Source organism: Leptidea sinapis, chromosome 17 (assembly GCF_905404315.1).
Source record: "Leptidea sinapis chromosome 17, ilLepSina1.1, whole genome shotgun sequence".
NCBI lineage: Eukaryota > Metazoa > Arthropoda > Insecta > Lepidoptera > Pieridae > Leptidea > Leptidea sinapis.
In genome coordinates this window covers 203,695-229,640 of record NC_066281.1, presented here as the reverse complement: position 1 = coordinate 229,640, position 25,946 = coordinate 203,695, and the positions used below count along the sequence as shown (strand labels likewise).

The window sequence follows — 25,946 nt, the reverse complement described above, 5'->3', positions numbered from 1 at the left end:
ATATATAACAAATATTTTATATGAGGAATACTGGGAAAAACCAGTTATGTATCAGACCTAAGAAAAGATGGTGCAAGAAACACGGTGGACTTCTTTTTTTTAAATACTTATAACATGCAACGTATAACAACGAGATGTAACGTATCGAAATCCGCAAGTATTGTGGGTAACATGGATTTCATTTAATCATCTGTACAAATGACCTACTATAACCCCATAATTACCGCAGAGGAGGTAAAGTCGGTTTAACATAATATGCGATTTATATCAGATCACCGACTCTGCCGGTTTGACATCAAACAATTTCTTTTTCCAAGATTATTTGAAACTTAATTGAGAAATACTTTAAATAAAATCACTTATAAAATGGACACCGGGTTACTTGATGGTAAGAAGGTTACCTTAATCGCACATTGTAAACTATAGCATTTATTATACCCCACAGACGTAGAAAAATATACAATCTTCTTCTGGAAATTGAGAAAAAAAGACTCATCATAATTGGTTATAAATACTAAATAATTTTATTGATTTTTATTAAAAAACATCAACTTGAGTATTATGACGTCACAATATATGATTTCAGAGCGAACGGCAAGTCGTTTGTATGCGACGTGAACGGCTTCTCATTCGTCAAAAACTCGAACAAATACTATGACGACTGTGCGAAGATTCTCGGTAACATGATTCTGCGGGAGCTAGCGCCCACGCTGCATATTCCGTGGTCCGTGCCCTTTCAGCTCGACGACCCACCCATAGTGCCCACCACCTTCGGGAAAATGATGGAGCTCCGCTGTGTGGTGGGTATCATCAGGCACGGAGACAGGACGCCCAAGCAGAAGATGAAAGTGGAAGTCAGACACCCCAGGTTTGTAACGCATCTAAATAAAAAACTTAGGCATCACTTATGGACTCTAGATTACTACGCTGTTGAAAAAATTCATTTGAAATGGTATAAAAGAATATTCTCGTGAATCTTTACTTACAGTCATTATCTCGATTCATGTTGTTTATTTCAATCGGTAGTAGGTTTTAACTACTTTTGACATCCGTTACAAAACTATTGAACGAACTTAATTCAAAAGTGTCTATGCAATCAGGCCTGAAGAATTATTCACTTTTGATGTTGTTGCAGGAGAGCATAAGTCACAGGGATTTGAAATTAGATAAATTACAGTCATTGAATTTCTTAAATGTTGAACGTTGCTCTGCCATTTTCTCTGAAAAAGAAACGTATGACCACAAAATTACATACATTTCCGTATTTTTTTAAAACCGAATTTTGAAAAATTAGTTCTGATAGTGATCGTTCGATGCACGTGCGGAGTTCAATTCCACTTGTCCCTATTGATGACACGCGGCCTTGACTTGGGACAATAAACGGTTACTCAGGAAGAAATGACTTACCGCACTTGTATCGAAATGTACTGCTACCGACACTTTCAAAGCGTGAATTCCGAAGAAAACCGCACGTTAAATTGTGCTGTAAGCAAGCCGGGTGGTCCCAAGTAAAAAGTATCATAAAACATCCTGACAAACTTTGCATAAGATTTCAACCGTTTATTGAAAAAAATGTTCAATTGACTATTAATTTATTCGTCTCATAAGGCTGTTGGTTGAAATACAAATATTTTATATTAATATATAGACATCGGATTACATTGAATATCAGAAATTTTTATCATTAATGTTATACACATTTGACACATTTTAACTTTTTTGACAATTCTTCAGATTAATGCTCATTCTCTGGGATCCTTTTGAACAATATACTTCGCCTAATAAGAGACTTAATCGTCTTAGACACAAAATAATAATAAACAGAACAAAATATCAGTGCTAGCCATCCTAATTGGCCGCGTGAATATAGACGCTAGCTTCGTTTGAGGATCACAAAAGAACTCGAAGCAATTTGCCGGTGCTAGCACTTTGGACTGTTATAGGTAATTAGAATCGAGTTCATACACAGACTTACCCTTTGTATATTATTTTGTCTTAGCCGAGCATTAATAATGAACTATTCAGGAGACTCCAAATATCTTATTGATAACTAATCGTTTTTCATAGGTTCTTTGAAATATTTGAGAAGTACGAGGGTTTCAAGCGCGGTCACGTGAAGCTGAAGAAACCCAAGCAGCTACAGGAGATCTTGGACATCTCCCGCGCCCTGTTGGCCGACATCCACACGCGCCACGCCGACCCTGAGATCGAGGAGAAGCAGGGGAAGTTGGAGCAACTGAAGAGTGTGCTAGAAATGTATGTCTTATCTCATGCTATATAATAAAAATTACATTGCAACTGTTAAAAATAATATATTTACAACATAGCAATGCTTATAACAGTACCTACTTACTATTGTAATGAAATAGTTATAGGACATACTATCTATATTATATTGTGTATATAAAAGCCCAGTGAGATTACATATAAATTGGCTGTCCGAGAATAATAATTTCAGCCAATTTCTGCTTTTGGCATTTCAATAATTGAACTCTTTTTTCAATCCATCTAGGTGACGATGTTATTTATGTTTATTATATTAAGGATTTGGAAATTAAGATTGACTTATTGAAATGCAGATTCAGAATTTTGCGACGGATCACAATAAATGTGGATTGTAATAATGTTAGATGTCAGATATTGAAAGCGTCAGAAAGTAATTCAGTTCAATGATGTGTAGGTACGGGCACTTCTCCGGCATCAACCGCAAGGTGCAGATGAAGTACCAGCCGCGAGGGAGGCCGCGGGGCTCCTCCTCCGACGACGGTAACCCGCCTGCCACACCTGGCCACGGTCCGACACCTCCTCCACCGGCCACACCTCATGCGGAAGAGAGCCGCGCAGCTGTAGTGAGGCCAGCGAGACGAAATAAACAAACTTTCAGGAGCCCTATTACCAAAATCGAAATACGAAGTTTCGGTTGACGGATCGTACATTTTCCTATTATGGATGTGTTTCGGATCCGAAGATCGATCCGAAGTTCGCGATTAGACATTTTGTGTTTCGTTTACCTTATTCACTTGACATTAACTTTTTCGTTGTTTGACATTATTATGATCATGACTACAACTTTTTATATTTATTTCTATGTTTCCGAAACGAAATCCATCCGCACTATTCGCATCCGAAGTACTTTGGTAATAGGATTTAATTCGAACTTTGTCGTTCTTTCGTTTCGGACCGAAACTTCGGCTTTCGATTTTGGGAATAGACCTCCAGGGCTTTACAACATTTTTATTTGAATAGTTTATATACAAATGTATAAGACAAAGATGTATCGTCCGAATCAGCCGTATTCATAACAGTATAACTCAGTAACGGTCCGTCTTTATCTTGTCTCATTGGCCTTAGAATAGATTGTATTACTCATTCGCGAAAACTTGAGACCCACGTGCAATATGAAACCTTTTGTGTGAGTAAAATATTTAGGCGCATTTTTGACAATAGATGACAATAGATAGACGAACAATAGATGCATTACATATGCGTTACTCAATATTATTTCACACAGAATAAGCACAAATAATTTATTATCATTATGATAAGAAAGGCGATTACTCTTAGATAATGATTATAGATAATAAAGAGATAGGAATTAGTTGACAATAGTTTGCAACATCCTTGCAAATTGCAATATAACGTCCGTAACTTGATGTATTAAATTTGTCTCTCTTCCGAATGAGAATTTACGCTCTGATTTCAAAATGAAATCGTTTTCAATATGTGTTTGTTCTCTTATTTGATGATTTATATATAAAATCAATTGAAAGCGATCTTCGTTTAATGACGCTGTTGACCACAGTATATAGACATACAGTTAATATACATGGGATGACAAACTTTATCATTACTCTTGTAACATAATTTGCATTAGATATCAATACTATATAATATATTACTGTTTTGTATGTACATATACTGTCAAAAGGCTTTAAATCTTAAGGCTGGTGATTGCAACTGGCAGTCCAATTAGACCGAAGCCCGTGCTAGGGCTGTCCAAATATCCTCGGCCATATTTAAAAAAAAATATTTAAGTTTTCTAATTTTATCTAAAATTTTAATCTTATGAATAATGTAGGTACATACTTAACTTATTTATTATTAGTTTTACATGGATTATCATATATATACAATAAGTAAAGTTAAAAAAGAATAGTATATATAAATATAAGTAATATTATTACTTGTACATATTAAACACGATAAAGTGTCTGTGATACAAATCTTACTTACATCAATAATTAATATTTCCTCAGCGAGAGCTAAAAGTATTATTGTCGACACTAAGTGTCTACTTTACTTTCAAAATATTTTACTGCTATTATTAATATAAGTTTCATATAAAATGACTATTTCTCTATTACTTAAGATACTTAACATCTTTTATTTCGGCCGCTAATACTATACGTCTTTTTCATAATAAAACGCTTATCGAGAGTATTAAACTATATTAGTTCAAGCGTACTATATACATATCGAACGTTCGATGACTTTATTCATTAGTAAATAGTTTATTAAGTAAATAGTTTGTTTTTTGTAGCTCTATGGCATTATGAAGCGTATAAACGATGTTTGAAACCGCCGATAAGTCATTTATAGTCGATAGTGAAAAGTATGAATAAGACCAGTACTACTCGTATATTTTATAATATTTAGATAACTGTATGTCTCTATACTGTGCATATAAGTATGATTCTCATAAAATCAATCCACCACCTACCTATTCATGTATATTTTGCAAGTATCTCATCATTAGTATTTTATAGATTGACACTCACATTATACACATGTTTGAAGCATAATAAATAGGCTGGAGGATTAATTTATGAGAACGTTGCTAATATTATTTTATTCTACTTTCTTGGTACACGCGTTGCAAGATTCATTTATATTATAAATTCGAGACTTTAATTAGTTAATCTGCCTTAAGATTGATATTTTTGGTTATTTTTTTAATAATTACCTTTAAAAAGAAACCAATGTACGATTGCATTCTGCTTACCATTTGCTTTTTGCTGTATTTTTAATTACTTTTTTATTTCTGGAGAAAGACCCTGAAACATCCATTCGCCATTTAAATATGAGTCATTGTACATCATAAATGTAACTTTAAATAGTAGCATCGTTTTAAGAATTAATAATGAAATGAATCACCATCTTCAGTAATTTCTTAAATGTGAAATTATGAGGGTATGCCTCCATCTGTAATGATCGTACCGTTTGCGGCCGATACTTTCTATATAAATTTATAATAATTCTGTCCTGACCGATCAGAGAAATAGTTCGTTACCGTTAGTGAGCCAGTTTTAAAGATTTTCCTTTAATTTAGCAACTTTTTAAATTGGTGGCTCAATATATGTATGTATATGTCTTTATGACCTGAGACAATATTGAAAAGCAACTAATTTCAGAAATATCGACACGCTTTACAAATCTCTAGAACAAGCAGTGGCTAAGTTTCAATGGAAACAGTGAGTTAATCCATTACATTACTGAGCACTATTTAACCGAAAATACATTTTTTCATTAAGTAATTTACTGTAAGTTAAAAAAAAGTTGGTTGGGTCTATCATTATAATTATCTTTATAATGAATGACGGCGAAGGAAATGTATAGAAAAAAAAAATTACTATAAATATATATTATGTACTTTATGGCTTATGTAGAAAAATATAGAGTTTACTTTGTATAGTAGGGTGCCCGGCCGAACCTTCTCTGGTGTTGATACTGAAGTGGGGTGGAGAGCTGACGCCGGCGGGCAGAATACAGGCTGAGGAGCTGGGCAGAATGTTCCGCTGTATGTACCCAGGCGGGCAGGGCAGACACATACCAGGTGAGGATGCAGGCTGCTTTGATACTGGGTAAAGTGGCAGCCCTTGAGATCCGATAGCCTACGACCTGGGCAGAATAATCCTATCTAAACTAGTGATTTTCAATCTTTTTTATTTGGCGACCCCATTACAGCTCAAAAAATTATGGCAACCCCCTTGTCAGTTAGATAAATATTAATTTTAAAATGCTACCATAATGATTTTATGCGCAAAGTATCGACATGTTTTGGATGAAAAGATACAAGAATATCCAAAGCTGGCAAGGGAAGCTCTAAAGTTCAATTACCATTGGACACTTCATACCTGTGTGAACTGGCATTCTCTTCAATGGTGGCAATATCCAGTGCGCTTTCAATGTGCTGCCCTGTCTGTCGGCTATCACCTTCAAAATAATATTGGGACTCCTCCTGAACCTATTTTTGACGGAGGCGATTCTTTTCCGTATGTTTGCGGAGAAACCATCGACACGGTTCTCCACAAACATACCGAACGCGCTAAAATACCGAGGCAGTCCCAACATTATCCTGAAGATTTTATTATATTGGACACGGAGAGCATTAATAGATTTTTGGTTATGGTCAACCCACAGACTGCACGTGTAAAAGCTCTGATAGAATGACTTGAATAGCGTGATCTTTACATCCTTTGTGCATCGTGCAAATCTGCGAGCTAACGTATTCCCTCTAACCGCCAACGCCCTCCGCTCCCTATCAATGTCACAATTATCCTTCATGTCTGCTGTAACCACATGACCCAGGTATGTGAACTTGTGCACCCTCACCAGCACCTGCACTGTACTACCTCAGTGGAGATACATAGCTCGGAAAAATTCCGCTTGCCGCATGACCATGGGCATGCTTTTTTACATTATATTTAAGTCCATGCTTTTCTGCATAGTCTTCACACACACGCAGCAAATCTCCCAGCGCGCAGCGCGATAGTCTCAGCAACACCATGTCATCCGCGTCACTGATGTTACTAATCATCTGATTATCAATCCAACATCCCGCATGCATGCTGCTGAGCCCCTCGATCAGCTCGTTCACGTAGAGGCTGAAAAGCTTCGGTGAGCTCCGCCCACCTTGCCTGACTCCGCATTCCAGCCTTTACGTGTCCGAGTATAACCCACGCGCACCTTATCTCGTTATCCTGATTTGTATACCAGTGCCTAAATATTCCTAGTTCTTGAGGCAAGCTAGTGCGTCGAAGTATGTTCCAGAATATCGGGTATGAAACCAGATCAAAAGCCTTTTACAGATTCAAGAAGCAGGCGTACATTGGTGTTTTCCTGCTTGTGTAGTACTTGACGGTCTCCTTTAATGTCAGCACTGCACTCTCGGTGGACAGTCCCGCTCTAAACCCAAACTGTGCATCATGTAGATCTAGGTATTGATCCAATTGTCTATCCAGGAGGCCATCAAGTACTTTGGCTGTTATGGTAGCTTATGAAATCAGCCTATAGGTTTTTGATATCTATAACGTCTCCCGTTCTGTCCTTGACACCTGGCACCACCACATTCCTCATCAATTCCTCAGGTAAGTATGAATGGACCATGCATATGTTGTACAGCGGACATAAAACTCTAGGCAAGTGCATACTGAAGATGCTCAATGCTTCAACCCATCATGTCCTGGCGATTTTCGACGAGTCATATACTATACGATCTTTTTGGCCTCTTCACTTTTAAAGAAGGCCAAGGTGTGATTAGGTCCAGCATCGAGCCCCTCCATACAGTGGAGGGGCTCACTTACATAATCGTTCGTCACAGGCAGCGATTGTACCCTTAAATGATTCATAAACAAATTGGCTATGTCTTTGGTGTCACTAACGCCATTGACACACACAGGCAGGCTGTGCTTAGCTTCTGGTGCACTTTAAAAATTCTTTAAACTTTTTATTCTTATCATTTTACGCAATTATATTCATTTTAATTTAGATTTAAATATTTTCTTGCTTTTGACCATAGAATCATAATAATGACCCACGAAGGGCTTGCCAAAATAGACCCACTATAGCAAGTGACAAAATCTTCAAGCAGACCTTTGCAGATGATGCTGGCTAGACGGGTCTTCCTTCTTCTATCGCGGTACAGTTTTTTTAGTCATCACCGCCTTTTTCTGTCACCAAGCAGTAGTGTGCAAGCAAAACGTATTCTAATTTGAAGAATCCTGAATGGCACTGCTATATAGTGGACAGGACGTATCACTCACTATGTGGACATCTTCCTAGTCTCGTCACTTCGTATCATTACAAATAATACATTATTAATTTTGTATCGTGATATAAATTTTCAATAGTTAGATCTGCAGATTGCAGTATTTATGGGGTGAACAAACGAACTCATATTATGTCACCTAACTTGAAATGATCAGCACTAACCATGCTCTATTGCAATACCCAAGGAATCCCAGTAAAACAGAAGTGTTGTCTGTCGTTCATGTAGTAATGTGTTTTTTTTTTCATTTAACTATACTTATGTAGGTGAAGCTGGCACCCAAGGTCTAGGATTACTTCGGCTCCACTCCACGTTTCGTCACGACCTGAAGATATACGCCTCTGATGAGGGCCGGGTGCAGATGACAGCAGCCGCATTCGCGAAGGGGCTCTTAGCCTTGGAGGGAGAGCTGACTCCGATCCTCGTGCAGATGGTCAAGTCGGCGAACACTAACGGACTGTTGGATAACGATTGTGATTCCTCGAAAGTGCAGAATATGTGAGTCAAATTTCTAGAGGATTGTCACACGGCTCTTAGTTCTTTGAACATAATATATTCGTTTTCTGAAAAATATAATAAATATTATCGATTTTAGTATCATACATAATCTCTCACTAAAACTTTTCAACAGAAATTAATTTTTTTCATTGTTTTTGGTGATTTGATCATGTGGAGATGGACGCGAGAAGATTAACATTAAAAATAGGAAATACTGAGATCGTTCTACTTAGGCGCTATTGCAATGTTGAAATTTTTACATAATATGTATTAATTTCTTTAAGTTTTTGTGAGAAACGTAACACAACGTAATAAAAAAAACGCAAATAAGGGTTGCCGTTCTAGTTGACGCTCGAACTTGGAGAAGTAACGATTAAAGTGTTTATTGGATCATTTTCTATACTGAGGAATAAAAAAATCATATAATCTTATACTACCTTTTTTTATTGGTTGTATTAAAATACAACCGAATAGTACTAGGAACAGTTGTGCGTGCGGTGTTGCACCAGAATAGCACCACCCCATTCCGTGGGTTTCGTAAGAGGCGACTAAGGGATACAAACAACGGAGGATAGGCAGCAGTATCTTTCATTTCAAGCATGGCGATTATGGCAAAAGCTCCCAAACGTGACAGACACTATAAGGCCCCCAATCCCCGCTCCTAGTGACCACGGTAGCAGCCCCATAAGCGACGGGGCAGGAGGTGCTAAGAATCCCCGGATTTGGCAAGTCTACGATAAAGGCAGTAAAGTCCTCGAATGGCGACCACGTACTGGAACACGCAGTGTTGGTAGGCCCCCTCAAAATGGACCTACGATCTGGTTAAGATCGCCGCAATACGTTGGACGAGGGCAGTGCAGGAGCCATCGTCGGTGAAATCTTTGGGGGAGGCCTTTGTCCAGCAATGGACGTTTTCTGGCTGATGATGATGGAAGTAGGACTATTTCGGCACATTGCAATAGTGACATCACAGATGGCCAATCGTTCCGCTGGCTAGTCATATAAATTTTTATCACTGCTGCGCTTATACTTTTCAGGGCCAAGGCGCGGCTCCACGAGGCGATGCAAGCGGAGCGCCAGTTCACGGGCGAGGACCGCGCGCGCATCAACCCGTGCGCCTCGCTCAGTATCACGGCGGCAATGGACTTCGTGAAGCACCCCGTACGCTGCTGCGCGCACGTGCACCAGCTCATCCAGCAGCTCGTGAAGATCGTACTCACCAAGAAGGACGACCCCAAGACCAAAGGTGATTCCTTTCATAAAAACAAACTCACTTATTTTGATCAAAATTGATTGATTTTTTTTTGATGTAAAGCTAAGGAAGGGAAAAGAGGGGCTTTTCTCTTCGTCTCTCGTCTTTTATCTGCCGCTCGTCTATTATCAACTAGTTTTATTATTTAGTGCAAAAAATCAATTCAAAAATATGTTGTTATGAAAGTTAGTTTCGTCGAATTTTCGTAGAAGTCATAAAATTCGATTGGTACCAGCGTGGGAATCACACCTACACTCATTTGTCGAGTATGTCTTAACTTGCTGCTAAAATAATAACTTTTTTTACTTCTCTTGTTTATTATTGATTCACTGTACGACATCATTCGAGTAAAATCCTTAGAGGTATAAGTAGATGCGAGTGCGCATTTATGAATTCATTCACCACTCAGCGATCGAAGTAACACTCAGTACAATACGACTGCAAGTATATTATTGGAAATCTGTACTAGTGTGAAACGAGTCATTGGTTCCTCGTAAGTATTGTTGTACTGACATCTGGAATGAAACTGAAATGTTGTTTCAGACACAATTCTTTACCACGGCGAGTCGTGGGAGCTGATGGGACGGCGCTGGGGCAAGATCGAGAAAGACTTCTGCACGAAGAACAAGTCGTTCGACATATCGAAGATCCCGGACATCTACGACTGCATCAAGTACGACCTGCAACACAACCAGCACACGCTACAGTTCGACCAGGCTGAGGAGCTGTACATGTACGCCAAGTACTTGGCCGACATCGTTATACCGCAGGTATGTTGTGTGATAACATACTTGGTAGCACTGGCATGGCTAGGTTTATTCCATAGGGCAGTCACTATTTTATTATATATTGAGCAGTTATTTCTCCAATCGTGCTAAGAACGTGTGCCCCTGAGTTGACGCCGGTCCTAACGCGTCTATTCCGGCACTCATATACAAAAAGCGTAGTCCCTGACTCATGAAAGTCAGCCCTTATCCATCCGATCCAAAAAAAAGGAGACGGATCCGGCAAACTACAGGCCTATAGCTATTACCTCCCTGCTCTCCAAAGTCATGGAGAGCATAATTAACCGCCAGCACTGGTATACCTTGAGGGTCACCAGTTGTTCAACGACCGGCGGTACGGCTTTCGCCATGGTCGTTCGGCAGGTGATCTTCTGGTATACCTAACACATTGATGGGCGGCGGCTATTGAAAGCAAGGGGGAAGGCTTGGCAGTTAGCCTGGGTATAGCGAAGCCTTTTGTATGGCACAAGGCGCTCCTCTCAAAACTTCCATCGTTTGGGCTTCCCGAGAGCTTATGCAAGTGGACCTCCAGCTTCCTCACTGGGCGCAGCATACAGGTCGTTGCCGACGGTTATTGCTCGAACCCGAAGCTCGTGAACGCTGGAGTGCCCCAAGGCTGTGTGCTATCTCCCACACTGTTTCTTCTGCATATCAATGATATATTGGACACCTCCAACATACATTGTTATGCAGACGACATCACGGGCGATGCCGTATACACGGGCCATGCATGCTCTCTAGGGAAATCGTCGACCAGTGCCGGGAGAAACTTGTCTTCTATCGAGTCCTCTCTTGAGAAGGTCGCGGAATGAGGAAAATTGAACCTTGTCCAATTTAACCCCCAGAAGACTCAAGTTTGCGTGTTTACCACTAAAAAAAACCATTTGTCGTATCACCGCTCTTCGACAACACTTCCTTTACAGCCTCGCCTAGTATCGGAATTCTGGGTCTCGATATCTCGAGCGATTGCCAATTCCGCGGCCATCTGGAGAGCAAAGCCAAATTGGCTTCAAAGAAACTGGGCGTCATTAATAAAGCACGGCAATACTTCAAGCCCACCTTCTAGCGCTGTACAAGGCGCAGGTCCGGCCACACATGGAGTATTGCTGTCATCTCTGGTCTGGCGCACCCCAGTATCAGCACGATCCATTTGACCGCGTGCAACGTAGAGCAGCTGGAATTGTCGGGGACGGGGGCGCTGCGTAGAGACATCCCTTCATTCTGTGTCCTCTACCGCATTTATTATGGGGAGTGTTCCGAAGAGCTGTTTCACCTGATTCCTGCCGCTGAATTCCACCTTCGCACGACACGCCACAATTTAGGATATCATCCCCACTATCTGGATGTGTGGCGGCCCTCCACAGTGCGGTTTTGAAGGAGCTTTCTTCGACGTTCTACAAAGCTGTGGAATGAACTTCCTGGTGCGGTGTTTCCGGGACGATACGACATGGGTACCTTCAAAAGAGGCGCGTACACCTTCAGGCCGGTAACGCTCCTGTGATTCCTCTGGTGTTGCAAGAGAATGTGGGCGGCAGTGATCACCTAACCAGGTGACCCGTACGCTCGTTTGTCCTCCTTTTCCATAAAAAAAAATAAACAACATACAAACGTTAGATATAACGCACGCACACTAGGGCAGGCAGCTGTCCTACACTAACTCGCGGCTACTAAATTGCTAATTAGAGAACGTTCCGAACTGATTTTATGGAAAATTGATTTATTTAGGTGAATTATGTAGTTTTAAAATCAAGATGGCGAATTTATAGCAAACAATGGTATTATTTTATAAATTTATTAAAAAATCTGTTATATATGGTTTACGATGGTATGGATTATGGAACACTTTTAATTATAAAAACAAAAGCTTGTGGAAACAGTGTTGCTTTTATAATGACACTTTGCAGGAGTACGGGTTGACAATGCAAGAGAAACTGACGATAAGTCAAGGGATATGTACGCCGCTACTGAAGAAGATCCGAGCAGACCTGCAGAGGAACATAGAGGAGTCTGGCGAGGAGAGTGTTAATAGATTAAATCCCAGGTGAGACATCCCGTTTGTAGCATTCAATTTTTAATGAAGAATGACAATACATTATTGCACTAAAATTATAACATTTACACATAATAGTTATCTTAGCACAATTAAGCGACCTTAGTAAACAATTTTGTTTTTTTTTTGTTAATGTTGCAATGTCCAAGAAACGGTCTAACTCTAAAAATAATTTATATGGCAAAACAACATTTACCGGGTCAGCTAGTTTGTATATATAACAAAATTTATTGGACTACAATAACAATAATATAAATCATTTAATTGAGGTTACAAGGCCCAATATGCAAATATTATATATTAAATCTACGTCACATTTTCGCGGCGATGTGAGGCGCGGGTTCGCCCACAGTGAAGCTGTGAGGTGCAAGGAGGTCGATATATTATGTTCTGTCGAGACGTGAACAACAAAAGGGTGAAAGTCTACTGCGTGACGCATCACCAACCTTGCGAGCCCAAACCGGAACCTTGTCTTGTCCACCAAGCACTGAGGTGTAGTGAAAGTGAGAGACATAGATAAACGTCGCTGGGACTACGGGACGCAGGAGCTGGTTCTGTCCTACCGTTGCTGTGTTCCTCATATGCAATTATTTGGGGTTGAGCAGGTTATTTACTGTAAAGTCCTGTAGATGGAGCCACAACCCGAGAGTTGAACAAAACATACCAATATTTTAGGATTATGCGGCATGCGGATTTAATTGGTACAGCTTTAATTTTTATTTTGTATCATGAATCTGAATATTGCGATTATTTCGTTTATCTCGTCAATGTTTATGTAAATTTCATTAGTAGGTGATTGTCATTGTGTAGTGAGGTCTGTAACGGTATTACAGGTACAGTCACGGCGTGTCCAGTCCCGGAAGACACGTTCGTACCCGACTGTACTTCACCAGTGAAAGTCATGTGCACTCACTGCTGACTGTACTGCGGTTTGGTGGTCTGCTTGACGTGAGTATAGTATTGTTAATGGTGGCCTGCTTGACGTGAGTATAGTATTGTTAATGGTGGCCTGCTTGACGTGAGTATAGTATTGTTAATGGTGGCCTGCTTGACGTGAGTATAGTATTGTTAATGGTGGCCTGCTTGATGTGAGTATAATATTGTTAATAAAAATGATTTTGATAGTCAATACGTCGTATTTAAAAAAAATAATACCCTGACCATTTTGAAATCTTCATAGGTAAATTAGTAGACTTGACATTTATGAGATTAAAAAAACCTTATTTTATTAGTTATTGGAGTCAATCTCTACTCTATCTATCTATATATCTCTGAATTCTATATGTCTCGTTATTTATTTAATAGTCCTGGTTATAATGGTTATGTTGTGAGAGGAATGCGGATACGAGTGAAACAATCGACGGCTAATAACACGATGGTTTAGAAAAGACTTCCACGTAGATGTAACTACACTACAAATGTATAACTAATATAAACATCGATCCTTCGACACGTGTGTAAACTCCACGGAAATCGGACGACTTGATTGCAAGAAGTAACAAAAAAAGGCTTAGTGTTACGCAACATTTTCGTACTTTTATATAATATTATGCTACCGGACTGAAGTATACCTATTAATTATGTTAAACAAAAAACTATAGTGCGATTAATAACTGACGTGTTATTGGATTTTTTTTTTGATCAAGTCTTTGTTTTATAATAAAGTTAAGTTGGGTTAATCAAATGCCGAGACGGAATACGGAGATAAAGGGACCATTTTGACAAGTGTGTAGGAGTCGAAAAATTGTCAAACTCGATTGTACATCTACGTAAATATATCTAACAGGTAACACGGCACACTCGACTGACTGCACAGATTAAAATCACGTTAAATAAGTCCTGACCGCGATTTGGTGCTTTTTCCAAGTGGTTTTTTTAATAATAAGAAGTGTCAAAACGAGTTAGACTTTCATCTTCAGATCAGAAAAATGTGTAACCCATTATTTTTAATACATTACATTTATTTATTTACAAGTAGGTACAATAACAGATAAAACTATTATCTAATGACAATTACAGCATATTTTTATGATCCTGAGATCCAATTAAAATTGTACACATCATTCACCAAATACAGTAAAAAATAATAAGTGGACACAACACAACATTATAACGAAATTTAAGTTAAACATTAAATTATTTTACGTAAACTAGCAAGTTCTATAAAGAGTATTTTTAAACAAGTTTATATTTGTAAAGAATATATCAAAATCAGCACACACTTCATTAAATTCTCTGCAAATTCTCATAATCGGGTTGTTATGCGATACATTATTATTTGAAGAATTGATCGAAAATAGACATGGAATACGCACAGATCGTAACATACATCTAGTGTAAAACGGGCCTTTAGCTATGACATACCTCATTATATTTTACATTGAAGTGTATTTTATATTTCTGTTTAGGTTATGAAAGATGAGCAATGGCGGCGCGCAATGGAATACGTGTCGATGGTGTCGGAGCTCAACTATATGTCTCAGATTGTTGTGATGCTGTACGAAGATCCAACCAAAGATCCCTACTCCGAAGAGAGGTGCGCACTCATTAACACATCTTAAACTATTCACTAACAATAATAATAAATGTTTATTTCAGACACACATACATCCATATTGCATAATTTTACAAAGTTACAATTACATCTATTACAATTTAAAAACTAAATTAAATTAAAGGGGCTACCTTTTTTTTTGTATGACGTGAAAACTACTCTAATGATTAGGGTCACCTTTTGAGATTAGATAAGGAAGCTTTGCTTTTTCAAAATTTTCTACATAGGCATGTTCCTAGGTTCAGTAAGTAGGTTTTAAATATAATAGCTTATATTAAATTTAATTTAATTGTCAAAGTCCCTTTATGAATTTTTATATTGCAATATGTTATGTTATTGTGAATCCCGATGGTAAAAAAATAATATATATAAAAAAAAATATTTCTTTACGCAAAAAGTGTACCTACGTTCGACGTCATGTTAGTATGTTTGAATTGGTATTTAAGTCTTCACAGAGCGTAGGAAAGACGATACACGTGTGCCTCGTGAGAGATTATAATATTGCTTAAACATAGATAAATGGCGTTTTACAAAAAAAATGTGTTTTTAGGCACTTCATCTTAGATAATTTATATTATGAGTAAACAGACCCTCTTGCTGCTAACAAGGTATGACAACAGGCCAGCTTTGTCAAGCTACGGCTTATACTCGCAATTTGTCACTATGTTTTAGTGTACGTTCGTTGTTGAAAATAGAGGTTAGTAGTATAAATTATCTACATTTTAACTGTACCATTCTAAAATTTATTTAATTTTAACTCACAGATTCCACGTTGAGTTACACTTCAGTCCAGGAGTGAACTGTTGCGTGCAGAAGAACTTGCCGCCGGGCCCTGGCTTCAGGCCTCATAGTCGCAATCACTCCACAGCTAACAATGAGGTAGAACACACCTGACTTCAGCCACAGCTAAAGAAATAAAATCATTGTCGGTCATTTGTTCCTTATATACCTAAATATTAATTTAGTAATTTGTAGAACTCCATTTAAATTATCATATGCTTCCGGCTGAAGATTCCCTCCACTTCCTATTGCAAACTAAAGTAGTATATTAAAATTTGTTTAGATAATTTAAACTTACGTCTAGATAGAACCATTTGCTGCTAGATAACTGATTAGAACAGGCCGGGTTTATTACTTTTGTGTGCGTGACAAGCTACGTCTTACACTCCCGATTTGTATCTCACTCAGCGTTACTGTGCGTGCATTGCTCTAAATAGAGATTAACTGTCGACCTTAATTTTTTTAGTTGTTCTCACAGCTATTATAGTCTATCTAGACGTATAAATGATCTAAGACTTAATTTACTTCTGGTGGGTAATTTAATGTCAGATGAGCTGTATATATGGATTATTTGCCATAGCTCGGATGACAGAAGAAATCCTGTCTGAATTTGAATCTTTTGTGATTTTGCAAGAAACTTATAAGAAAACAGTTTTGGAATCAATTGTCAATAGTACTTCCTAACCTATATTGTTAGGGGGCCCTCGTGTGTTATGACCAAGGCCATACCTAGTTAGTATTGAAATCGCATAGATTGTAGACGCTGCTATATGCTATGTAATATTTGTTTTTTATTCCAGCAGTCGTCACCAGATGAGGTGAAATGTATAGAAGAAGAAGAAGTTGAGGACGACCAGATGGCAAGTCAAGAAACACTGCAACCAGTGAGTGTTGAAACATACACATATACACACACACAAACACACATTGATAGTTATCAGTACTTAGCAAATAACCCGCGATTACATCTGTCCAGTCGCCTCGAGCAGCGCCCTCTTACGAACATAAAACATGGTGCAGTAGCACTTTCCAACTTGTGGTAAAAATAGTGGCAATGAGTTTTCTGCCACTTTATCTCATCAAAGCTCAACCCTTTCCAACAGAAGTGGCGGTAGATATAAAAAGAAAAGACACGTTTTGACATTGATGAGTGTCACTTCCTTGACCTACATGAATAAAGTGGATTTGATTTGAACGACCCTCCCCATGACAACTATCCTATGGTAATATATCTAAGAAACCACAAATAACCAATAATTTAATTAGGTACATATTACACATGAGATACTTGATGGTTAGTTATTTAGAAAATTTAAAATACAAAAAAAGTAGCAATACAATACACACATACTTTGAAAAATGTATAGGCATGTAATCTTGTGTAGTTTACTTGTATGAGGTTATCATTAGCAATATGTAGGATATCAGTAGCAATATGTAGGCAATTGTACACCTGCACATTAGTTTCGTTCACCACTCAAGATCCAAGTCCTGGGACCTATACCAGGAATAGCATAGAACCTTCGCACTACACGCCCCAAGTTAGGATATCATCCCCACCATCTGGATATCTGGATGTGTGGCGGTCCTCCACAGTGCGGTTTTCAAGGAGCTTTCTTCCACGTATTACAATGCTGTGGAATGAGCTTCCTTGTGCGGTGTTTCCGGGACGATACGACATGGGTACCTTCAAAAAAGCGTGTACACCTTCAGGCCGGCAACGCTCCTGTGATTCCTCTGGTGTTGCAAGAGATTGTGGGCGGCGGTGATCACTTAACACCAGGTGACCCGTACGCTCGTTTGTCCTCCTATTCCATAAAAAAAAGCTACCGGCAAAGTTTATTTTAAAGAAGCTTCCAAGTCTATTATGGATATTATGAGACTGCCATTTTTTTTAAGAAGTGACGAGGCAGGTAAATTATTCACCTAATTATATGTGATACGCACTCTAAGACAAAATTTAAAGTTTTCTCAAGCTACGAATCTCTTCAACACGAAACTAAAATGCTTTACAATAATAATCTAGTTCTAACAAGGGGAGTTCTTTGGTGAGATTATTAAATTCAGATAAAACCCATGATGAACAGATTTAATTGGTTTTTTTCACTAGGATGTTATAGACGAGTTGGAGTGCAGTTTTGGATCGACAAAGTCTTCCAAGTCTAAACTAAGACCGTCAGATCCAATACCAATATGGTAAGTAACTCATACATAATATATTTCAATTACATATGAATAGGTGACACCGACTGCACTATATATTTACAATATACTAGCGTAGAGACAAACAAAGTGTGCGAGAGACACGGACATACAGCAACATTATAGTGAATGTAACCGATTTTGATGGACAAGTCGTAAACAGTCAGCCACGCTTGACATTACCTCTACGATTTTATAACTAGCTAACCGCTGGCTTACTGACATATTTACAAACCAAAATCGGTCACACATTATTATAGTTGTGGTCTATGCGTTAATATTTTCTAAGTCTGTGGACTGCACTACACTGTGGTTCAATCGTACTGTACAAGAAATGTATTTAACAGTAAATCGAATAAAATGGCAAAGGGTTTTCAACCTTCCAACCAACCTACAATCTTCGAAAAATTCCGCATCGATTGGTCATTTGTCCCTTTTCGATACGTTTAGAAGTTTTTGAATTATTCCGCCTCAAACAAAATTAGTATTCAATTTATATGGCGATGAACGAAAGCCACCTCTTTCACTGGCCTTAATTCTTTCATAGATTTTATCGCTGTCATTCCGTGTGGACCCGACGTAATGTCCGTAAATAATTTATGTCACATATGATATTATTGCAATATAATAAAAATATATAATGTACTGGTTCCGTTTATGGTACACAAAACATACTCCAAACAACATAAATTGAAAATATCATAGCAAAACTGCTTATATTAATTAGAAAAATGTTTTTGTAAATAGATATTATTTCAATTTCGTTTTATTTGAAATTTAAATAGATTTAAATTATGAGTTGTATAATTTCTACATGATAAATATAATATGTCAAACATGTAGGTACTTTATTATAAATATCTATGTAACGTCAACTCAACATTATCTTTATTCAAATAATAACTTTGGCTTTAACAGCGAATCCATACTTTGAACTAAGTTTTTTTTCATGAAAATAAGGGACGAGACGAGCAGGACGTTCAGGTGATGGTAATTGATACGCCCTGCCCATTACAATTGCAGTACGGCGCCCTTTAACACAGTAATTCTTACACTTTACGGCTTCACAACATAAATAGGCGCCGTTGTAGTACACATAATCTAGCCGGCATTCTGTGCAAAGGAGCCTCCTACTGGTAAAAGTTTTGGGATTGTATAAATATAACACACCGACTTCTTGTTCCACTTCGTTTATTGATGTTACAAAATATTGCCGCTCTGGATTTTGAAACAATTTCGAAAACGCGATTGTGTTTGTAGCTAAGATATAGAGATAGCCTTGGAACTGGTCTCAGAAAAATGAAGCTCCTCGCAAAGGTTCAGTTTGGTAGTGCAAATTAGAAACATTAGTTAAGTGTTCCCACACCCACGACGTCTTTTATACCGATAGGTACAAGTAGTGTTAGTATACAGCTTGGTGGTAGAAGAACGTGTTACAGTGTATATATTGCAACTGACTTCAGCAATCTGCATTACACGTTGAGCGGACACGAGGCGTCCTCGCTGGCAGCCCGACTCAACGAAGAGCTGCGGGCGAGGACCCAGCGGACTGCACAGGTGAACATACACCACACCACACACACACCACACATACTTATATATGACGACTTGTGGTCACTGCAGAACAAATACATCGTGAATTTTGTGCTATGGTTACATTGACGTACAAGAAACAACTATGGAGTCACAATCACTCTCAATAAATGTCTGAAGCAAAACGCTAATAACTAATAATAACAATAACGCCGCTCGGTCATTTTTGTCGACTTTTTTTTATAAGCGATTGGTAGTCCACTTATTTATTCTTTGTCAATGCATGATTATTATTATGAAAACGCTCGCATCGCATTATAGTATACAAAGAGCATATAGCGACATCCGTGTCGCGACTGTCATGCTAAAAGAATATAGAGGCGTTGTTGTAATAAAGAAATATGGATGGAGGCGCACTGACTTAATATAACATTAAAAACACCACAAGAATTTCGCTATGCGTTTACCACAACGAGCCGTGAGCGTTTTATTAATATAATCGTTTGTTCAGACAGTAGAGGCCTTTATGTAGAGAGTGTTTGTCTATTGACAGAAGCCTTCCCAACTCTTCCCTTTTCTATCTCTAGCTATCCTAGTATGTCGTGCCTGCTATCGTCCTTAATTCATCTGACCATGTCCTGTATTGTCCTCCCCGTTTTGTTTTAAATTTAACATTTTTTATAAAATAAGTTACATTTTTTTATGTAGCCTGACCGTTTTATTGGCATGTTGTATGTTCTACAGTGACCACATTCGTTTCGAGTTGTATTATCCCTCAATAAACGTTTTCCGTCTTCCCACGTAACATGTTTATGTAACAAAATTATTGAAATTACTTTTTATACTAAAATACAAGCTTTAAACTTAATGGGTAGAAATGTATGTATTTGTTAATAATTATATTTCTTATGTCACTAACGGCCGTTTTCAATAACCTTTCTACCCTTAGTTTAACTTACGGTTACATTGCTGTCACCGTTTAATGACAATATCTTATCTATCCATAGTTGCGTCCAATATAGTTATAGTCCAATGCTATCTGTCAATAGGTTATTGAAATGTATGTAAGCGTAAAATGACAAATTTGTCTACGTCTAGTAACTTAAACTTAAGATAGATAGGTTATTGAAAACGGCCGTAAGAAGACTGCATAAGGACACACGTAATTTTTATTTTAGAGTGAAGAGAAGGAAGTGAAGGAAACAGAAGATCCGCAGCCGCGAGCTCGGAGCTACGACCAACACAAACAAGGGCCCGACAATGGTAAGGTTGCACCAATCAGATCCGATGACGTCACCGTGTTGCTGCTGTTATTTCACATAACTAACTAATACTCTATGACTCTTGACTTTCTGAGTTCAGTGCCTTGGTATGAATAAATAATTAAACTGACGGCACACACTATGATGGCCGCGGAAGCGACATTTAAAACGTGACAAAAATGCGTTTTAAGGAACAAATTGTATTTATACACCGAGTCGACTTAAAGTGAAATTATAACTTAAACGGTTGCGCATCTGACGTGGTAAAACTTTAAGGATTAAGATTATTTTAAGAAATATCAAGGGACTACACAATTTATGGGGTTATTGGAAGTGGCGTTGTGGTATACGTATTTTTAAAACAGTATTTGATGGTCACCACAGTGTGTAACAGTTATGTGTCTGTCCAATAAAATAACTCGCCTTAACCAAGTAGTAGGCATAACAAGTTCATGTTTATTACTAGTGTTACCATTATTATTATCACACTAGATAATACGCTATGTAGACACGACACCTATACTGCAATAGGTCCTATATGAAAACTTTCCTTCTCAGCCAAAACAAAACTATGAGAACGGAAAAAATCTGCTAGTTCATGTATATTATATATTGTCTCTGATTATAGTGACTGTCGGTTCTGTTAACAAAATATTGAAATGGTCCATTCTATGTATACATAAACAGATTTTGACTTTACAGTAAAAGCTACTTATTCGCGCTTCATTCATTCGCGTTTTCACTATTCGAGGATTAAAAAAATTCGACCCAATTTCTATATTAAGTACATCAGTACTCATATATATATATTAATTAAAAGCATTCCAATTGGTATTCAACCCAATATTCTTTGTAGACCCTACTACAACCAATTGGAGGAGCTTTAAAAACTTCCAAAAAGACAAAATTCTTTAAACCTAAGGTAACTACCTACTTCTTCTGAAGATAATAATGAATCAATATAGTCAAAATATCAATTAAATAGTTTATTTTATATGTTTTTTTTTGTCACCTAGGAACGTACAATTCCATATGAACTATCAATGATAGTACAGAAACCGTGAACATGGAATGCCATGTTCACGGTTTCTGTATTCGCGGCTGTATATTTACGGAACATTTACCCCGCGCATAAAGAGCTTTGGCTGTACGTGCATAATATATCGAATTGAAGATGTAATATTGTAAATACCATACCAAATATTTTCATCATAGTGTACGTGATCGCATCGGTGAAGGATTGCATGTACCGAATCCTACTTCATACTTACGTAATATTTTGTGTTTATAATTACTTAATTAAGTAATTTAGTACATAACGCAGACCACCCATAAAACATTAACAATTAGCAAAATTCTCTTATACAACTTAAAATGGATTTATTAAATTATCTATTTAATTTAATAGATTCATGGTACAATAATTTTTTTAGAGAATGTTTATCTTTTAATGTTTTAATAACTTTTACACCCATGCTTTAAATCCTCTATTAAAGATTCTGAAACAGTTAGCTTATTGCCAACATTAAAACACCCCATGCTTTAAATCCTCTATTAAAGATTCTGAAACAGTTAGCTTATTGCCAACATTAAAACACCCAATGGTCTTATAACCATTACATCACCCAAAAGAGTGTTGTAATGTTGTACTGAATTTCATAACAACACTCCTATGTTTTTTTTATCCCCTCATGCGCAAAGAGTTTCAACATACAGCCACAATCTTATTGCTCGATGCGTGGTATCTGTATTAATTTCAAAAAAATAACATTTTCGTTTACGCGCGATCCACACTCCCAGAACGTCGCGCGCCGTAAAAAAAAGTAGGTTATTAGAATCCCCGCTATTTTTCTTCGATATTTTTATTGTTTTGTTTACAAAAAATGAGCTATTCATTTTAAACGCTGCAGTGTGAGTGCATATTCGAGTGAATTTTAATTATTGCACTATACAAAATGTAAATTACTACTAAAATAATTAATTGTTTCATTAATACTTAGTTTATTTGTATAATATAATCAGTAATGAATGATATTAGGTTACTACTAGGACTGGTGTTTTAATGTTAGCAGTAAGCTAACTGTTCCAGAATCTTTTAGAGGATTCATATTTGGTGTAGATAAAGTTTTGTATGTAACTGTTGATAATTATTAAGTATTAAAACACTCATGTGATACTATTATCACAATAGTTGCATAAATAACCATCAAACTGCGAACAACATTTATAACGTCTTAGAGATGACATTAGAATTTGTAACGTAAGATAATATGGGTTGTCTGCGTCACCTTTACTCCTTTTGCACATACAAAGAACATCGGCGATCAGAAGCCAGCGAAAGTTTTATCTTCTCGTTTACTCGCGTTTGGTGAGCTAGCTTTATTTCGCTTTCGTTCGTTGTATGTGGACCCAACCTTAGTAGAATTGTCATCAAATTGACATGTGAAATTGGTTTATCCGCGTTGTGTTTTTGAGTGTGTAGAGTTTGGTGCTGCGTGATGTAACTCGACTATACCGTAGCTAGCTCATCCTGGCCTCCGATATTGTGTTTGCGTCGCGTTCACTCGCGCTCTGCGTCACCTCTCACGATTGCTTGAAAGCATGCGCCTAACTAACGCGTTTAACTAATATATTTAGATGTTTTTGGACTAGAGATATGTATATATACACATACAGGGAAGATGTAACATGCTCGAGCAATCAATCTTTTTTGTAGAAACGACTTGTATGAACGAAAGAAATAAATTAATTCTATTATTGTTTAAAGTTGGCCACAGTCTTAATATTTCTCTGGTATAACCCGCGTTGCAACTTTGTCATCTGATACAATTGATGACTCATTAAGATGGCAGCTAAGCCCCATAACAGCGCGCGGGTATTATATTGCAAAAATAGCACATGTATCACGTAAAGACATGGGAGTTTTTTGAATGTTTTCTATAAGCTTTCACTGGCGACCTCACGCTGTTGTGAAACGTTAAGAACAAAAGTACACACACAAACAGGTATCATCCCTGTATGTAGTAAATTAAATTCAGAAAAAACACACCTGTATCTACAAATTCTTATAGAAATTAATATTATCTATTTACCGAAGTATAGGTATAGAGCGCTACAGACGCACACGATTTCGCTTGGCTTGTCTTCCAGTCATATCTGTATGAGTGGAAGGGAAGTAAAGTGGTGAAGTGGAAGTTTGTCTTTCAAGCGGTCGCCAGAGGTCGCCACGTGCGCTACAGATTACACGCTATTCATTGGTATGCTATTGAGCACTCTGACCATACCTATTATATATATTGTAACAAATCACATGACGGACTTTCTTTCAATTATCCACCTTAATATCTTGTTTTTGCTATAGAAGTATACTTTATATATTCAAATTCAAATATTTTTTATTCAAAATAGGATGTGAAATCACTTATTGAAAGTCAAAAAAACTACCACCCATTCGAAAGTGAATGCCTCAGGCCTGAGAAGAATGGGCGCAACAAACTCAGCGGGCTTTTTTTTCATCAAAAATATGTTTTACAATTAAAGTAACATTGTACAATTAAACTTATTATTTAATAGCCTGAGGGCGGTCGCTCCATTCCCAATCTGTGGTATCATTAAGAAAGTCATTTATGTTATAGTAACCTTTACCACACAAACGTTTTTTAACAATTCTTTTGAATAACGTAACACCTTTGTTTTGCACATTTTCTGGGATCTTGTTGTAAAAGCATATACATCGCCCTACAAAAGACTTACTAACTCGACTTAGCCGAGTAGTAGGCATCATCAGTTTATGTCTGTTCCTGGTGTTAACATTATGGTTATGACAGTTTCTGGCAAATTCACTTATGTGCCTATGAACATACATTACATTATCAAGAATATATTGAGAAGCAACAGTCAAGATGTTAATTTTGCTCTCAATGATTCTCTAGGACCTAGGTTATAAATAGCGCGAATAGCCCTCTTCTGCAGCACAAATATTGTATTAATATCGGCAGCGTTGCCCCATAGCAATATACCATAGGACATAATACTATGGAAATAACTAAAGTATACTAGTCGCGCCGTATCTATGTCAGTTAATTGTCTAATTTTTTTAACCGCGTATGCTGCAGAACTAAGTCTGTTCGCCAATCCTTCAATATGGGGGCCCCATTGTAATTTGGAATCTAGACTTATGCCAAGAAATATAGCAGATTCCATCGGTTCTATCACCTTTCCATTTAACAAAACATTTGCATTTACATTTTTGACATTTGGTACGGTAAATTTAATGAATTTAGTTTTCTTGCTATTTAACAATAGGTTATTAGCGCTAAACCAGTACACGATGTCAGATAAAATATCGTTCACTTCGTCATACATAGCTTGGTTTCTTTTCACTTTGAAAATCAGTGAAGTGTCGTCCGCAAACAATACTACCTTATGTTTTTTCTCTATAAGATTAGGAAGATCATTTATATAGATAAGGAAGAGGAACGGTCCAAGAATAGACCCTTGTGGTACCCCCATACTGAGAGGAGTCCCAGGAGATCTCCTGCCATTCACGTCGACCCTCTGAATTCTATTGTTTAGATATGAAGTCAGAAGATCGAGCGCAGTTCCTTTTATGCCATAGTGGTATAGCTTCCTGACCAGCGTTGAATGTTGAACACAATCAAAAGCCTTAGATAAATCACAGAAGATGCCAAGTGCATTCTGCGATTCCTCCCAGGCATCAAAAATATTCTTGATCAGCCCAACACCTGCATCCGTTATTGAACGTCCCCTAGTAAAGCCAAATTGTTTCAAATGAAGTAACTTATGAGAGTTAAAGTAAGTAAGCATTTGGCTTAAAATTATTTTTTCAAAAATTTTACTAAGGATCGGGAAAACCGACACAGGACGATAGTTGTTCGGGTCAGAAGAGCATCCCGACTTAAATATTGGTGTAATTTTACTATGTTTCAGAAGGTCAGGAAACACGCCACGATTAATACAATT

At 37.6% G+C, this 25,946-nt stretch overlaps 1 protein-coding gene across 1 annotated transcript in view; it reads left to right on the top strand.

Annotated features, from left to right (window-relative positions):
• LOC126969065 (inositol hexakisphosphate and diphosphoinositol-pentakisphosphate kinase) overlaps window positions 1-25,946 on the top strand; it is a 39,748-nt gene extending 13,802 nt beyond the window's left edge. The window contains exons 8-23 of the mRNA XM_050814362.1: window positions 587-868; window positions 2,068-2,256; window positions 2,681-2,793; window positions 5,693-5,833; window positions 8,314-8,545; window positions 9,583-9,791; window positions 10,341-10,567; window positions 12,487-12,623; window positions 13,466-13,580; window positions 15,041-15,168; window positions 15,951-16,065; window positions 16,767-16,850; window positions 18,077-18,162; window positions 19,608-19,725; window positions 20,880-20,964; window positions 24,172-25,946. Of these exons, the coding sequence (XP_050670319.1) occupies window positions 587-868; window positions 2,068-2,256; window positions 2,681-2,793; window positions 5,693-5,833; window positions 8,314-8,545; window positions 9,583-9,791; window positions 10,341-10,567; window positions 12,487-12,623; window positions 13,466-13,580; window positions 15,041-15,168; window positions 15,951-16,065; window positions 16,767-16,850; window positions 18,077-18,162; window positions 19,608-19,725; window positions 20,880-20,964; window positions 24,172-24,305 (2,395 nt within the window). The 3' untranslated portion in view covers window positions 24,306-25,946. The remainder of the gene's footprint in view (window positions 1-586; window positions 869-2,067; window positions 2,257-2,680; window positions 2,794-5,692; window positions 5,834-8,313; window positions 8,546-9,582; window positions 9,792-10,340; window positions 10,568-12,486; window positions 12,624-13,465; window positions 13,581-15,040; window positions 15,169-15,950; window positions 16,066-16,766; window positions 16,851-18,076; window positions 18,163-19,607; window positions 19,726-20,879; window positions 20,965-24,171) is intronic.